At 52.7% G+C, this 15,818-nt stretch overlaps 1 protein-coding gene across 1 annotated transcript in view; it reads right to left on the reverse strand.

The window, feature by feature from the left end:
* Positions 1 to 5,057: 5,057 nt before the first annotated feature.
* The window catches only part of RC3H2 (ring finger and CCCH-type domains 2), a 30,803-nt gene continuing 20,042 nt past the window's right edge, over positions 5,058 to 15,818 (reverse strand). Inside the window, exons 14-21 of the mRNA XM_066610582.1 lie at positions 15,315 to 15,482; positions 14,293 to 14,506; positions 14,118 to 14,202; positions 13,172 to 13,253; positions 12,811 to 12,945; positions 12,512 to 12,619; positions 11,675 to 11,823; positions 5,058 to 10,661 (exon numbers count right to left, since the gene is read on the reverse strand). Of these exons, the coding sequence (XP_066466679.1) occupies positions 10,463 to 10,661; positions 11,675 to 11,823; positions 12,512 to 12,619; positions 12,811 to 12,945; positions 13,172 to 13,253; positions 14,118 to 14,202; positions 14,293 to 14,506; positions 15,315 to 15,482 (1,140 nt within the window). The 3' untranslated portion in view covers positions 5,058 to 10,462. The remainder of the gene's footprint in view (positions 10,662 to 11,674; positions 11,824 to 12,511; positions 12,620 to 12,810; positions 12,946 to 13,171; positions 13,254 to 14,117; positions 14,203 to 14,292; positions 14,507 to 15,314; positions 15,483 to 15,818) is intronic.

Below are 15,818 nucleotides of genomic sequence, written 5' to 3' on the forward strand. Positions count from 1 at the left end.
CTCTCTCCGTCTGAGGAGCCCACAGACCATCCAACAGGTCACTTTGCCCTTCCCAGCCACAGTCCCCACTCGGCTTTTCAACAGGGCCAAATCACTGGAAACCAGTCCCATTTACCACCAGTGCCCTCCTTACTTAGTTCCAGTAATCCACACAGCTGGACATAGACAGAACTTATTAAAGGGCAGGAGTAACACAGACAGGCACTTTGCTTAGGTAGAAGCCTAGGAGTTTAGACAGAGAGCACACAGAACACACCAAGAGTTAAAATCAAAGCCAACTCCTAGCACCAAAAATATCACTCACCCAAAGTCCTACACCAAGAGATCTCAGTCAGTCAGTGGGCCCTGCTGCAGTCAAGGTGGGTCCAGCTGGGAGCAGAGCAGTCAAAGCTCAGGTCTCAAAGGCCAGGGAAGAACTAAAGACAGGATGTTCCAAACAGGTGACTCTTATAACCAGCCTGAGCTCAGCAACGAATCAGAAACGGGCACCAGCCAAACTTTCAAGAGGCAGACGTGCAGGAAAGCTACTCCCTCATGGAGGGTCACCCCCCCCATCCTGAAACCTGCAGCTGGAACAAACCCCAATCAAGGTGTCCTTGGCTAACCAAGCCACCCTGGAACATCTCTCTCTTAGAGGGGAGGGCGGCCACTCCCACATCCCTGAGAAGCTGTTAGCAACTTTCCCACGGGCGCATCTAACTAGCACGGCTTCAAACACTGAGCAGAGCCTCAGGCAGAGGCCAAGACCTTTGCAGTCAACCACTGTTTGCTATTCTTGGGACAGGAGGGGCTGCCACTTGCTTGAAGGTGGCTGAGCTGGTGGTGAACTCTCCCCACCCTGGGCTGCCATGAAAGTCAGGACTCCACTTGAATTCCCCATGCCCCAGACCTGGCCACTTCAGGCTGGGCAGCAGGTCTGGGGCTGGGCCCCCTCCTGCCCCTGGCACAAATGTAGTCATGGCTTTTCACTTGGAAGGGGAATGTTGGGGTCTTTCCAGGGGGAGACTGCCGGGAAAGAGCGGGGGGGGCACAGGAGTCACAGCCAGGCTGCGGAGTGCCTGCCAGGGGAGGACGTGGGCGAAGCTGGGGGTGGCGTTCCTAGGCGACCCCGGTCTGCCAGGGAAGAAGGCACTCTGGCCTGCCAGCCCCCCCCCCCCCAGGCCTGGGCCGTGTCCACCAGCCGGAGGAGGACACAATGGAGCCTGTTGGGAGGGACAATGTGGCTGTCAGGAGGGGACATAAAACGGCAATTAATGGCAGCGCCTCTGCCTGGCGCTTTTCAGGCTGGACAATGTGGAGAGTCTGGGAGGGAGAGATTAGGCCTGGCATGGCGGGGGGCAGCTGGTCTGAGAGCCCTGGCCAGGCTGCTGGCCCTCTGGGCACAGGAAGAGGGTCTCAGGGCTGAGACCCAGGACAGCCATCGGACAGAGCCTGCCTCCCAGGGTGGGGGTGCCCTTCTCTCCCGCCTGTGGGCTTCCTGGGGGGCCGCTGTGGGATGCCCCAGGCTGGGCTCCAGGGGTCCATGAAGAGCCCCCTCCCAGCCTGCAAGGGGCTCTGGGCGTGCCCTTTGAGCCGCCACCAGGGGGCAAAGGCAGGCTGTGGCGATGCCTCCACGCCCCGGGAATCTGAGTGCAGAGCGGGCTGGGCTGGTTGCCAGGGACCGAGCTGCAGCCTCGGGAAGGATGGCTGAGTGGGGGGCAGGGTTGCCCCCCCATCATGAACCAGCCTTGCCCCGTGAGTCACAGCCCACTTGGAGGGCAAGGAAGGGGGCTGGACTCCTAGCAAGCCCCCCAGGCAGGAAGAAGGGGTCGCAGCAGCCTTGCTTGGGGAGCCAGCCCCCGCACGGGTGGGCGCCTGGGCATGTGGTCCAGGCAGCCCCCTGGGCTCTGGCCAGAGGAAGGCGGAGGGTGCCTCTCTCTCGGGCGGGATGTGCTGCAGGCGCTGGCTGCTGCTGGGGGGGGCTGCTGGTGAGTGCGGGGGCGGGCGGGTGGGCAGGAGTGCCCCTGCATGGCTCTCTGCACATGCTCAGAGGCGCCACCGCCCTGGCCCACAGCAGCTCCTTCCTCTGCAGGCCGGCCGGCCTCCCCTCCAGGAGCCCCGCCGGACCGGCAGCACCAGCTGAACCTCCCTGGTCCAGGCCTGTAGCCAGGATTCTAGAGGTGGGGGGGGCAACTTTTTCAGGGGGGGGCAATTATGTTGGGTATCTATACTGGTGAGCAAAATGAAGGGATAAGTACGGAGAAACATCAAAGACCCATAACTGCCTCAAATTTAGGGTGTGTTTGAAAGAGGCATTCGTTATCTGTAAACCAATGTAACGATCATTGGCATAGAATAAATGCACCTCTGCCTGCCACATGAAATGTCTTGCCTACACAGAAATAGCACGCAGCATATCCTTTCATTTACACACCAGTGCGATACACAGGCCTGCATCCCTGCAAAAGTAAGACATATCACTGGGATGCAGGCAGTATTTGCTTGTATTGAAAGCCTTTCATTAGCCGACGAGGCATTGCTGACGCACTGACACCTACTAAAACAAAATTTATTTACTTTACATAAAAGCCAGAGGAAAGATATGCCAGTCAAATACAGCAACGCCACTGGGATGTGAGTTTTTTACAATATTCATTACTTTTATAAAGCAAAGTACAGAAGATTTGAATTATTAAATCTACCTAGTAGAATTGAATCTCCTTAGAATCAAGGCTGGATCCAGTGTATAAGGGGAGACCATGAGCACTACCTTCAGATCCCAGGTCAACCAGGTGGATAGATCTGGGCTCCGGAGTCCAGGTCTACCAGCCTGGTATACCTGGACTCCTGATTGAGCTTATAACCTCTGTGGCTATTTGCTGGGCAGGTGGAGCTGGGCTCCCACTTGGAGTCCAGGTCTACCTGCTTGGATAGACCTGGGCTCCCAATTGAGCTTATAGCCTACATAAGAACATACAAAGAGCCCTGCTGGATCAGGCCAAAGGCCCATCCAGTCCAGCTTCCTGTATCTCATAGTGGCCCATCAAATGCTTCAGGGAGCACAAAAGACAACAAGACAAAACCTGCGTCCTGCTGCCCTCCCCTGCATCTGGTATTCTGAGGTCGCCTACTTCAAAAATCAGGAGTTTGCACATACCTATCATGAGTGATTCGTAACCCATAATGGACTTTTCCTCCAAAAATTTATCCAATCCCCTCTTAAAGGCATCTAGGTAAGATGCCATCACCACTTCCTGTGGCGAGGAGTTCCACAGACTAATTACACACTGAGTAAAGAAATATTTTCTTTTATCTCTCCTAACTCTCTCAACACTCAATTTTAGTGGCTGTCCCTGGTTCTGGTGTTATGTGAGAGGGAGAAGAGTATCTCTCGCTATCCACTCCATCCATCCCCTGTGTAATTTTGTATGTCTCAATCATGTCCTCCCTCAGGCCTCTGTGGCTATTTGCGGGACTTGGAGCCCAGGTCTACCTGCTTGGGTAGACCTGGGCTCCAGATTGAGCAGGGCAGAACCAGGGTCCTTTGTTGGGGGAAAGAAGGGGAGCTAATTTGCTTAAAGTTGCTGTCCTTCTGCCTCCAGCTGAGAAGGCAAAGCCGCAGGGAAAGGGGCTGCTGTGCGTTTGCACCAAGTGCTGCAGCCCTGCGCTGGCAAGACACCCGCAGAGAGCAGGATCCGACTCTCGGGATGGGGAAGGGAGGGAGGGGGAGGTCGCTCAGCCCCCCCCCCCCCGCTCTACTGGAGCTCCGCGTCTCCTGCTCTGCTCGCCGACCGCGCCGCAGGAGACCCTTCTCTGTCGCAGCTGCTCGTCCTCCCTGCCTCCGAGGGACAGGCAGCGCTGGAGGCCGAGGAAGGCCCGCAGTCCTGCAGCACGACCTGGGCCACGCTGCGTGAAGTGCTGGGCGGGGGGCTGCAAACGCCCCTCCCGGAGTCCGGCTCCTAGACCGCGCGGCTCAGCCACTCCCCGACAGACAGGCCTTCTGCTGCTGCGCTCCCCCGAGGCCCCTGCGAGGCGCAGGTAGCTAGACCAGTGGGCCTTTGGCGGATGCAGGAGGGCTCCCCCTTATCCCCACTGTACGGGTGGGAAGACCAAGGCTGCCTCTGGCCCTTTTGGCACCTGGACCCGGCACCAGCCCCTGCGTGCTGCAACCATCCTTCTGGGACGTCCATGGAAGACTCCCATTCTTGCCAGGGGATGGAGCCTGCTAGGGGAGGAGTTTCACCTGGCTTCAGCAATAGAGCGGGGAGCGTCAGGAGGGCGCCCCCTCCTGGAGGGGTCCTAACAGGTGTTATGCAGGACCAAAAGAGACCACTGGCACCAAACTCAGTTTAAAGCTTTTTATTAGGAGCAATGGAAAGACCTTGTTTCAAATTCCTCGGATGGAGACAGGACCTCAGGCAGGCAGAAGGCAGCAGGTCAAGGGCTGGAGGCTTGACAGAGGCTCCCCTCTGGTTCTCAGCTCCAGCAAGAGGCTCTCAGGGCTCCTTCCAGTAGCTCTGCCCTCAGCTCCTGGCTGCAGCTTGGTCTCTTCCAGCTCACATCTTGCAGCTTTCCTTCCTAGAGATCTCTGCAGATGCTCCCCAAAGCTCCTGCAGCTCAATCTCGAAGCTCTTCTTAGCAGCCCTTCCCTAGTGGTCTCTGGGCTCTCTGTGCTGCTCCAGCCCCTTTTATAGCCTCAGTGGCTCTGCACACGGCAGCCCTCTACCTTTCCTCCTGTGGTACTGCAGCCTTCTCTCCTGCCGCAGTTTTCCCTTTGGTCCTCCAACTCTCAAGGGCTTGTTACAAGGTACTGAGCAAGTGAGCCTATTGGCTCAGACAAAACTTTGTAACTATTGGCTCAGACCAACTCAGACGGGCTGTCTATTGGCTCATGAAAGGCACAGGCTATGATCCCCTCAGGCCAGCTTACAGCAGTCAACTGAGCCCAAGTTCTGCACATATCAGGAGGGTGGTCTGTAGACCTGAACACACACACACACACACACACAGAACAAAAATCCCCCCACCAGAGGGACCATCTGTGCTTCACAAACAACAGCAAGGCAACTTTTAAGTGGACAAAAAAATTTTTATTTTACGGCATGCAAAGACATGTCAAGTACGGCAAACTTTTATTTTCTATTAATTCTCTCTCAAACACTGAAAAAAACCACGATTCGCTAAAAGTCTGTGACCAGCCCAAAAGCTAATTTTCTCTTCACTTCAGTGCTACATCAAAACACACGTACAGAATTCATCACTCCGCTATTCAGGCTAATCACAAAGCGTACCCCACCTTCCAACCTGCCCACCCCCGAAATACAGACCGTACGGTCTAAGCTTTCCCCTGTAAATCCTATTCCTGTAACACAAAAAGGGAGAACAATACAATTTGGAAATTTAAAATGGAACTAAACGGAATAGAATTCATTCCCCTCCCCATCCCAAATATACCCCCCATTTCATGTTACAGATTTTTTTAAATTATATTTTTAAATAGAAGCTGAGAATGCACCATTAAAAATGAGCATTAAGTCCATCGTAGCGATGGTGTCTGCTTTTAATATACATGATGGGTGTACACCATCTTTTAATTTCATTTACATTTCAATCGAACAATAGATTTGCAAAGAAAATGTCTAATACAGACGTAAAAATATTCACACTTGAGAGCTTCACAACCGGTTGTACAATTGACAAACAGGCCTCTTTTCCCAAACTTTCTAGGCTAAGCAAGTTTATAAATGTTAATCAACGCAACAAGAAAAAAAATTAAGTGTTTTTTTTCTTTCCTTGTAACTTCCAGGGAAAAGAATATGCAGTGTACAGTATTTTAATGCAGACAGCAGATTCTGCAAAGCAAAAGCCACAATACTCTGCACAGTGGGTGTGTGCAGACTGAGAAAAGCCATGTGTGTTGTATCACAACTACAGTATAATGTATTTGTCTGCCCAGATAAGGAAAACGCATGCATTCCCATGCCTTGGACAAGCCAACCCAGGACTCCTCTGGATATGCGGGTGTTGGGATCTGTGCAAAATGGATTCTGTCCTCACTTCCGGCATCATAAATGCAGCCAGAATTCATTGCAGGTCACACTCTTGTCAAGTAGCTAGAGTGTCCATTAAAAGCCTCACAAAAAGTGTGTGGGTGGGTAGAAGTTTTTGCTTTCTGGAGGGGGGGGAAGTCTCCGCGATGTACGGCTCTGCCAGCAAAGCCCCAAATTATGTGATGTGCCAGCCCCCCCCCCCACCCAGTACCAAGAAATTAGCTAGGAGTTCTGACTTAGCCCTCTTCCCCAACTCCAACAGGATGCCCCACCAGGCCTCTGTCTCCTCCTGTTCCTTCTTTGCAACTCCTGTCCCTAAATACAGAGGAATGTCCTCACTGTGAGGGTCTCTGAAATGTACAGCAAGAGGCTGATGGTTTACTGCTGCCACTTTTTGCGAGGAGGGGGATGGAGGGAGTAGGAATGTGCCTCCCTGATTTACCCTTCACAACTGCAGGCCAGGAAAATGCAGAGTCCTGGGAAAGAAATCAGTTTTCTCTGGCCAGGCCCCTCTCTGCTACACTGCACCAAGAATAAACCAGGCTGAGTGACTCGGTTGTTGACACCACTAGTGCTGTAGCAGAATTTTTATCTGCAGCCTCCAAGTTAAATCCTCTACCATGATTTTATTTTTTGCCTTTCCCCCTTTATCCTTTTCCTTTCTTTGTGACCTTTTCCTTGGCAGCACAGCCATTGTATTGCTTATTATTGTCGTATTGTATTTTATTGTGTTTTTTTTAATTTGTTGTTCATGCCAATAAAGGTTTTGGAATTGATTGGAATAAACCAGGCCACATCTCCAGCCCTTTTGCCTTTCTGTTAAGCACACTGTGTGCTTACCTGGCCAGACAGCCCTGACCTCTGCACCTCCCTCCCCCCTCCACCTCTCATGCACTGCGAGAGTCAAGAGCCCTCCTTTTCAACACCACTCCCAAGCACAGATAAAGAGAGAGAGCACCTTTACAACAAGCAATGGTGGAAGGCTGGGCTTTCTGCAAGTCACTTCCACCAGACAAACAGTGTTGTGAAAGCTGTCAGAATGATCACAATGCTTGGCTGCAGGGCCAACTCAAGGCCTCCTGGTACCTAAGATCATGTGCAAAATCCTGCCCCCCCCCCCCGGGTCTGGTGATATGCTTGGCTCTGCTCCTCCAAGACTCCAGCCCACCGCTCTCCACACCTCTGCTTCATCTCCCTCTTCCTTTCCCAATCTAGGAAAAGTGGTGGAGGAGGATCAGTAGAGGTGAGTGGGAATGGAACTGGACTTCCCCTGGGGGGGGGGGGCTGGCCCTGCTTGGCTGCTAAGGCTGACAGAGAAAAGATGGCACCTGGTTTTTAACCTGCTGTGGCTCTCGTGCTTGCTGTCCACTAAACACAACCCCAGAACCCTCCTGTGAAATATATGGCCAGTGTGAGCAAGATTTGCAGTACAGGAGCTCTTCCTAGCGCAAGACAACACGTGTAAACCTCAGGTCTGCTCTTCGGCGTGCTGGTCAAGAAGGGCTTCTCTAACACCAAAGGGATGCCACTGGACAAACGGACAGAGAGCTGTAAACATTCTTCTCCCACGCACCCCCCTTCCAGCAAAGCACAACCAAGGAGTTCTCTGTTTGCAGAAATTTCTAGAAGTTAACAGGTAAACTGCCCAAGTTCTGTTTCGGTTATTAGCTATTCCCCCTCAGATTGTGCTGAAGATGTCCAGTGGCATTCTGGTTCACAGAGGGCTATTTCCCTGAGGGCAAAAAGAACCATCTCTTAGACCTTTATATTCCTCTATTTTTGTAACAAAATAGCAAATAATTTGTCACCTTTCCTTAAAATCACATCACTTTCAACATGGAAGATCTCGCTGTTTAAATATCCATGTAAAAGAGATATTGGTTTGCATATATATCTATATAGATATCTATATATATATTCTTGACGTTATCATTAGCGCAAACAAAATGTCTGGAAGCATTTCAAATGTAATATATAAATTTGTATATACAGACTAGCAAGGCTAGCGTGAGAGCACAAAGACTGTATACTAACGTCTGACATTCCACATCAAACTTTTGTTAACAGTCACAAGCTTAAGATGAAGAGATCCTTAAAAAAGAAAGAGAAATAAACCAAAAAGAGAACATCCTGACCACTTCCCCGTGGCTTCCTCCTGGCAAAGGGTGGATGGGGCGCTCCGGAAACGGTCGCCAAGGAAGTGAGGCAAAGGGGCTTGGCTGAGATATTACAAACAGCTCTTTGCACTTCAGGGATGACATAAGCAGGTAAGAGCTTCCACAGCGTGACTGGAATATAGTTTTTAAAAAGATATCAGTCCTTGGATGCCAACTTTATATTTACAGTACAGTTTTTGCATGACCCTGCCCTGCAAGTCAGGAAATTCTCTTTTTTAAAAAGATTGATCCAAGTTAGATCCGGAACCCTCAGGGAATGTCAGTCCCCCCTCCCGCCCACCCCTCCCCACTGTGCACAAGATAGTATTTTAAAAACAACAACAACAACGACAACAACAGAAGCCTGATCCTGCACAAGCAGAGCAGCAACCTGACTCCGTGGCTGACTCCGCTTCGCCAGTTCACATGATCGTCTGGTTTCCTTTGCAAAGTCGTTTGCTAGCAAGAAGAGCCCTTGTGGCAAAAGCACCCGCTTGGCTACAATGTTCCAGTACAATTATCAGAGTAAACAACTTCACGGAAGTTAATTAACATATCAAAAAAGAAAAAAGAAAAAACGAGTGAGACAGAAGATGTCAGATTCGTGAAAGAAAATTTGTACAAGAAAAAACCACAGAGGAGAAATGATAAGAAACTTATCTTGCCAGAAAGCAGAGACCTCTCGTTCCTCCAGCTTCAGAGGCGCCTGGGATTTAACGTCAGAGAAAAGAGTATACAGCTAAAACACTAGCTGAGGAGGTTGTGGGCTTGTGTTCTAAGTCAGTTAATGGTTTGCTTTGTGTGTGTGTTTAAAAACCACATCTTAAGAGGACACTTTTGTTCACTGTTCTGTACAAGCTCAACTAAAGCTATACTGTTAATAAAGTTCAAGGCCTGTCAAAGTTAATTAGTAATAAACCCCAAATGCCAAGGTTGTCCACAAACACGACCACCAAACACAATGACACGGGTGTCTAAGGAACTGCTAATCAATTTTCAGAAGAACAGCCACAGTGACACTGTGTTGTTAGTCAGTGCAAACGCGACAGACACGATCTTTGCAGGGGGTGATCTGTGACAGGGTCGGCCGGTCCGTGAGGCAGGCAGTGCCCCGTCCACCAGGCCTCCATCTCTTTGTGCTCCCTGGATTTGAAAAGGAAAAGAAGAACAGAAGAGGAAGTAAGTGTGGAGGGGGAGGAGAGTGGGGGGGGTTGAGTCTCAATTTCTGGTGCTCTAGTTCACCAAACTCCTCCCCTCCACATTTCCTTGTCTGCTCCATTTCTCTCTTCCCTTGGTGACAACTCTAAGAGATAGCAGCACCAGTGGGTGGGAATTGGTGCACTGCCCCTGGTGCCAGGTATCTGGCCGGCTCCGATTTGCAAGACTCTAGACGCCAAGCCACTTGGGGCTCTGCTGAGGGGCCACACTCACAGCGATCGCATCACGTACCAAAAAGTGGAACGCGGCAGGCCTCCTTGCAACCTGGAGCAGTTTACGGACCCAGTATGTAAGCGGATAAACTCAGGCACTTGGTTTTGCAATCTAGAATTTGTACACAGGCAAGTTGCTTGATATGTGGGAAATACCAAGTTCTGAAGCGGAAAAAGGGTGGGGGGACAGGGCGGGCAGGAGAGTGAGAAGATGAAAGTGACGCTCTGCTGCGTATAATGCAGCCGTGCGAGCCAAAGAGGAAAACAAAACACGATCAACCCTGAATTAAAAGTTTTACACTCAGAAGATCCCCAACCCCTCCCCCTCTCTCGTGCACACACTATTTTGCATGCCAAGTTCCACCGCTGAAGAAAAGCAGCAGCAGCAGCAGCAGCCAGGCGCCGTTTCCTCTCTTGTGAAAATGAAACAAGGCAAAAAATAAGTTAGTGAGACTCCCGTTAAGTGTGCGCCACCTGTGAGTCCCGCCGGCTCAAAAGAGAAGCCGCCGCAAGACGAGACGCAGCTCCGTGGGCGCCCCAGAGCGGCCACCAACTCTGGAAGACGCCGCTCTGAAGCTCAAAGCAAGACAAAGTCCCCACTGCAAACCACTCGTGGAAAGTGATGGCCAGGGCCTCGCAGGAAAACGGGCGGCGTGGTGTGGTTTTTTCCTTTTCTTGCTTTCGCAGGATGTGAAACATGAGAGGGGCCCGGATGTACCAAAGAGTCCACAGGAAACAGATGACCCCAAGAGTTTTTTCTTAAAAAAAATATACATTATATATATGTAAAACAAAATGTAAATGCTTCCACAGCATGGCCACGCAGCACTTGAAAGCAGACAGCCTCTCAGCTATTGACCATCTTGCCATTCGCAACCGGCCTCAGAAAGTTGTTTTTCCCTTCCACCACGACGTGAGCCGTCTTGAGAACCAGGCTCCCCACCCCGGCCGAGGTGGTGATTGGCAAGGGGCTGGTGCCGCTCATGGAGGATGCCACGGCCTGGCTGAAGCAGGAAGTCGCCGGCAGGACTCCTTTCTGCTTCTCCCTGGTGTGTGGGGAGACAGGAAATCCAAGAGTTTACAAGCAGTGGACATTCACCCTCCCTGCTCGACTGTCCGCAGGTAGCCAAGACTGCCACCACAGGAACATGTTTATCGGGGGCTCCTTCGCTTCCTGAGGGGTGTCAAACTCGTTTCATACAGTGAGCTGAATAGCATGCATGGTGCCTGCTGAGGGCCAGGAGTGATGTTGTGAAGCAGGAAGTGACATCGTTAAGCAGGTCATGACCAGAAACAAGCACTTTTTCATACTTAGGAACTCATTAGCTGCAAATGACAGAAAATACATAAATCACAGTATTTTCAAGATATGGGAGAGGCCAATTACAATACGAGCTGCCCTTTTATCAGTGACACCACAGCACAGCACTTGAGAGCAGTTGGTGTTGGTGCTGGGAGAGCCTGAGGGCTGGATAAAGAGCTTCTGGGGCCTGCATCTGCAGGCCTTCTGGCTGACACCCTGTCTCAGAACATTTAAAGGCTCCACCAGCTCCCTGTTTTATTTTTCTCCACTGTTTTATGGAAGGATTGTAATCCCGTGTTTCCATTAGTGTCCAAGACTGCAGTGGTAGTGATAAATGTGATAAAAGCAACAGGTGTGAAGGGAACTGAACCACAGCTCAACCAACCAAAGAGGGGAGAGAGAGAAAACAATCAAGCGACTATGAAGGGGGCAGACAGGACAAGTGGCTCTCCTGGGGCAGAGAATTCCACATTCTCTCACCCCCACAAGCTTTCGATCTGCACCCACCATGTTAACCAGCACAGGCATGTGCAAGCCTACGCAGAAGCCAGCCCCATGATAACCCCAGGCATTTCCCTTCTTCCGTGCAATGGCTCAGTGCAGCTCTCTCAGAGACAGCGAGGGAGAAAAGGGGACCAGGGAAGCTGCAGCAGACTGGAGAGGAGAGAGAGCAGATGCTCTCAGCCTTCCCACCTCATGGCCCAGAGATGTTTTTCAAGGGAGCCAACACAATAGTTTCCCCCACCAGACGCTCACAGAATATCCAGGTCTTCCCCTAAGCCAGCTCTCTTCTGCTGCCTGGGTTCCTTTGCAGGCTGTTCCAGTGGATGGCCATTCTCCAGAGTCGACCCATTGAACAGATGGTCATCTTGATCGCTGATCCCAAGCTGCAGGCCCAGAATCTCCTACACGAAAAGGAAAAGGACCACCAGTGAGAGTCTTGCTGTGTTTGGGGGCCAGCCAGTCCCTTCAGATGCACCGTGCAAAGGCTTCCAACATCGCTGACCAAAATGCCAGCAGCCCCTGTAAATAGTGCACAACAGCCAGAAACGGCTCTGGTAGAGGAGGTGCCAAGTGGAAAGGCTCAGTGGGCACAGATAATTCCTTACTCAGGGATCAGAAGCACAAGGGGAGGGTCCCATTGAGGTGCTCCAGAAACACAGACTCTCAGCTGACCTGGAGACGCCTGACAGGCTTGGGAGATACCTGCATCCTGTTGCCACCCCCTTGGACTTGGCATTCCGAGGTAGCCCATCTCCTGGCTTTAGAAGTAGGCAACCTCTAAATGCCAGGTGTAAGCTAGTGGCAACAGGAAGCAGGTATCTTGTGGTTGTGTTTGCTCCTTGAGGCATCTGGTGGGCCCCTGCGAGATACAGAAATCTGGACTAGATGGGCCCTGGACCTGATTCAGTGGGGCTCTTCTGAGGATCTTATGAGTCTTGAAAAAACCACCCCACTTGGGCAGGAGTCCAACAGCCGGGCTCAAGTCGGCACTTGGGAACTCTGATGTTTTCTATTTGATGCGAAAGAGCATTGCCACGTGCTCCAGGGACTGGGAGAACAGCAGTCATTCAGCTCGCAGGGATCCCGCACCTCAATTTGTTCCCCCTGCCCGTCAGGCTCGTCGGCATCCAGGGCTGACAGTTCCAGCTCAATGTCTCGATCTGGCTTCGTATCTGAACCGTCCTCTGCATAGTCACTCTGGGGAGCAGGAAAGAAAAAAACACGTGCCTGTTTTTGCAAGACGTTCGTTAAAATGCTCCACAGACTCTCCATTCCCCAAGCCAGAGCCCCCGGAGCGAGACGCCTCGGAAGGACTCCTCTCCCCCCAGTGACAGTCTCTGACAAGCATGGCCAGGGGCAGTGTCCCTCCACAGCCCCCACTCCTGCACCTCGCCATTCCGCAGGTCAATTTCTTTGCTCAGGAGGGTTAAGGTGAGGCGGCTGCCTTCGTCCAACGAGCTCCACTTCTGCTGCGTGGCCAGCGCATTTGCCTCTCTCTGAAGCAGCAGCGAATTACTTTTGGCCTGTGGGGGGGGGGAGAGAATAGTGAGCTGCTGCGGCACCTTGGTGGGAAGCCAGGCAGGCAATGGCTCCCAAAAGTGATGGGGTGGGGCAGGAGAGAGCGTGCATGTGGCTGGGGGGAAGAACCAGACCCAGTCTCCTATCCAGATGTCACAGGCTGGACAGCCTCCGCAGGGCTCTGCCCCAGACACTCTGGCTCGGAATGTGGGTCTGTCCCAAGACGCCTACCTGCTGCAGCTCAATGCTCAAGAGATCCCCAGTACTGGAATGTTTCCTTGGGCCAGACACGTCAGTAACTACAAACCGGTCCCTGTGAAGAGCAAGGGAGGAGGCTCAAACCCTGTGGGGCGCAAACCCAGCACCAGGGACATGCCTGTGCCTCTCCCCGTCCCACTGAAACAGGCTGGGCTGAAGCAGGGGCTCAGGTCTGGTTTGAGTTCTGCAATATTTTGTAACTCCCGGATTCAGGCACGAACCCTAAAAAAGTTGTCTGGGAGCCTGTTCACTTTTCATGCAGAGTCTTATCAAGCTCTTCTGCTTGCCACTTAAAAAGAGCTAACTGTTTGCTCTGGAAGTTTTAAAAAGGTTTTCATAAGTAAATGCCATAGGATTAACCCCCCCCCCCCCCAATAAAGCACTGATCGTACAAGTGCAAAGCAGCAAGCCCAATTCTGGAGCCACTTGCTTGGATCTGGTTTATACCACTGTGCTTGGTTCTTGTCCAAGGCCCGAGGTTCTCTCACACCTCCTGCTTGCAGTGTGACTGCTGGCTAAGGAGTTGAGCAGAATCACAACCAGTTGTCTGCCTCTACCAGCGAAGGGACCAGGGCGGTTTGTGCAGACAGCTGGGCGACATGCACCTCTGCCAGCCCGGAAAGACATCCCTCGCGTCACCAAGAGAGCCTGGCAACCGCCAGAGCAGGGGGTTGTGGCAGGTGACCTGGCCTTGGAAGTGCCCAGTTTTTCAGTTTCTCTTAACGTTAACAAGCTTTTACAAGATTAGAGGAAACACCTCCCACTACCTTTGTTCCTGTAAATTTTCAACAGGAGACAACCACGCATGCGTACGCAGCTGTGAGAGGGACGACCCCGTCCCTCCAAAAATCACGTCTGCAGAAGCAGAGCAGACCGAGGATGGGAACGTCGCTCCTTACTGGAGCACGCTTTTGCTCACCGCTCCATGAAAGGCGCTGAGGACGTGGAATCCGACCCGTAGGAACTCCATCTCGAATCCATGGTGCTGACGTAAGGGATGTAATCTGCCACAGGCAAAGGCACAAACTCAGCCCACGTGGCACGCGCCCTGTTGCGCCCCCCTCCCGCTTGACACCCCCCGGCTCGGCCCGTACCTGACACACTAATGGGCTTCGTGGCACTTCCTTGGGAGGCGGTGGCCTGGATGGGATCTGTCGTGTGGTAGCCAGTGCGGGACGACCTGGAGATGGCGCCCCACTTGGAGATGATGGGCCCGTCGCTGAAGGGGATGATGGGGTCCTCCTCCTTCGCCCTCCTCTGGGCTTCAAAGAGATGGACCCGCCTCTTCACGTCCCCGCTGTCCAGATCCTGAGCGGGCCACAGGGAAGAGACAGGTCTGCAGGGGGCACGTTGGCGTCTGCTGGCTCAGGCCTCAGGCCAACTCAGACACCTCGTTCTGGGCTCACAGGAACACTGCCGGGCGTGGGACACTTCTGGACATGGGCTTGTCCTCCCCACCTCTACCCTGCCCAGGACCTCAGCTTCCCCGGTTCTGCCACCCTCACCCACGCGAAGGGCTCCTGCCCCCTCAGCCAAGCCTGCCCATCTTCACGCTTGGAACTGCCTCCCAGGTGATGTGTGGGGCACCACCGCTCACACTCCTTCAGACCCACTTTCCTTGCAAGGGCTTTGGTGCCACACCGCTGTCTCCTGCCCAGCTGTAATTAGCTTAAGTTGGCGTGACTGGAACAGGGACACCTGCGTCTCCTGCTCCATAAGAACACGAGCCCCACTGGATCAGGACAAAGGCCCATTTCGTCCAGCTTCCTGTATCTCTCAGTGGCCCACCAGGTGCCTCTTGTGAGCTCTTTTCATTTCCCCCAGCCTCCACTTCCACTTCCCTCTCTGTCTCCTCCTTTGTGCCACCATCAAGACTGCAAGCCCCTTGGGGCAGGCGCCTGCATTCTCACTCTCTGGGAAGCATCATGTCCAAGGTGGTGCCACACCTGGAGCACACGGGCAACCAAATGACATGTTCTGGGCTCTAATCCCCCTAACGGTCTTGTAAGGTGGTCACGTCCACAATATTAATTTTTCCGTGCTGCGGTTGAGGAAGTTGTGATGGGAGAAAGGGGTGCCCCAGGAAACTACCCTACCAGCCCTGAGGCTGCCTTACCGTGAGGACCGCCCCGGAATTGGCCATGACGTCCTTGGGCTCCGACTCGATGGCACTGATGCAGGAGCTGATGGTGCCACAGGACCAGGGCGAGTAGTGGGAGAGGCGGTCGTCCTCGTACTTGCTGCTGCTGCTGCTGCTGCTCAGGTCATGGGAACTCTCGCAGAACTAGGTGGGGAGGCAAAGAGAGGCACTGATGTTGCCCTCGCAGGCTTTGTTCTGCCATTACTGCTCCACATGCACACTCAGGCATGTAAAGTTTTACAAAGTAATACAGTAGGCAACAGTCCCTGAAACCCCGAGGAGCTGATAATGGGAGACACACAAGGGAGGAAAGGGAAAAGGCAGCTGCACCCTAAGCCAAGTTTTGTTCCTGTTGAGGAGGAGGACCAAGGGCCAAATATGTCCAGAAGCAGGAGACGGAGCCCAGTGACAGCCCCAGACAGACACTCTGGGGCCTGGGAAAAGCGCAGGAGGGAAAGGCCGAGCGCCCACTTCCAGGGC

Source organism: Tiliqua scincoides, chromosome 16 (assembly GCF_035046505.1).
Source record: "Tiliqua scincoides isolate rTilSci1 chromosome 16, rTilSci1.hap2, whole genome shotgun sequence".
Taxonomy (NCBI): Eukaryota; Metazoa; Chordata; class Lepidosauria; order Squamata; family Scincidae; genus Tiliqua; species Tiliqua scincoides.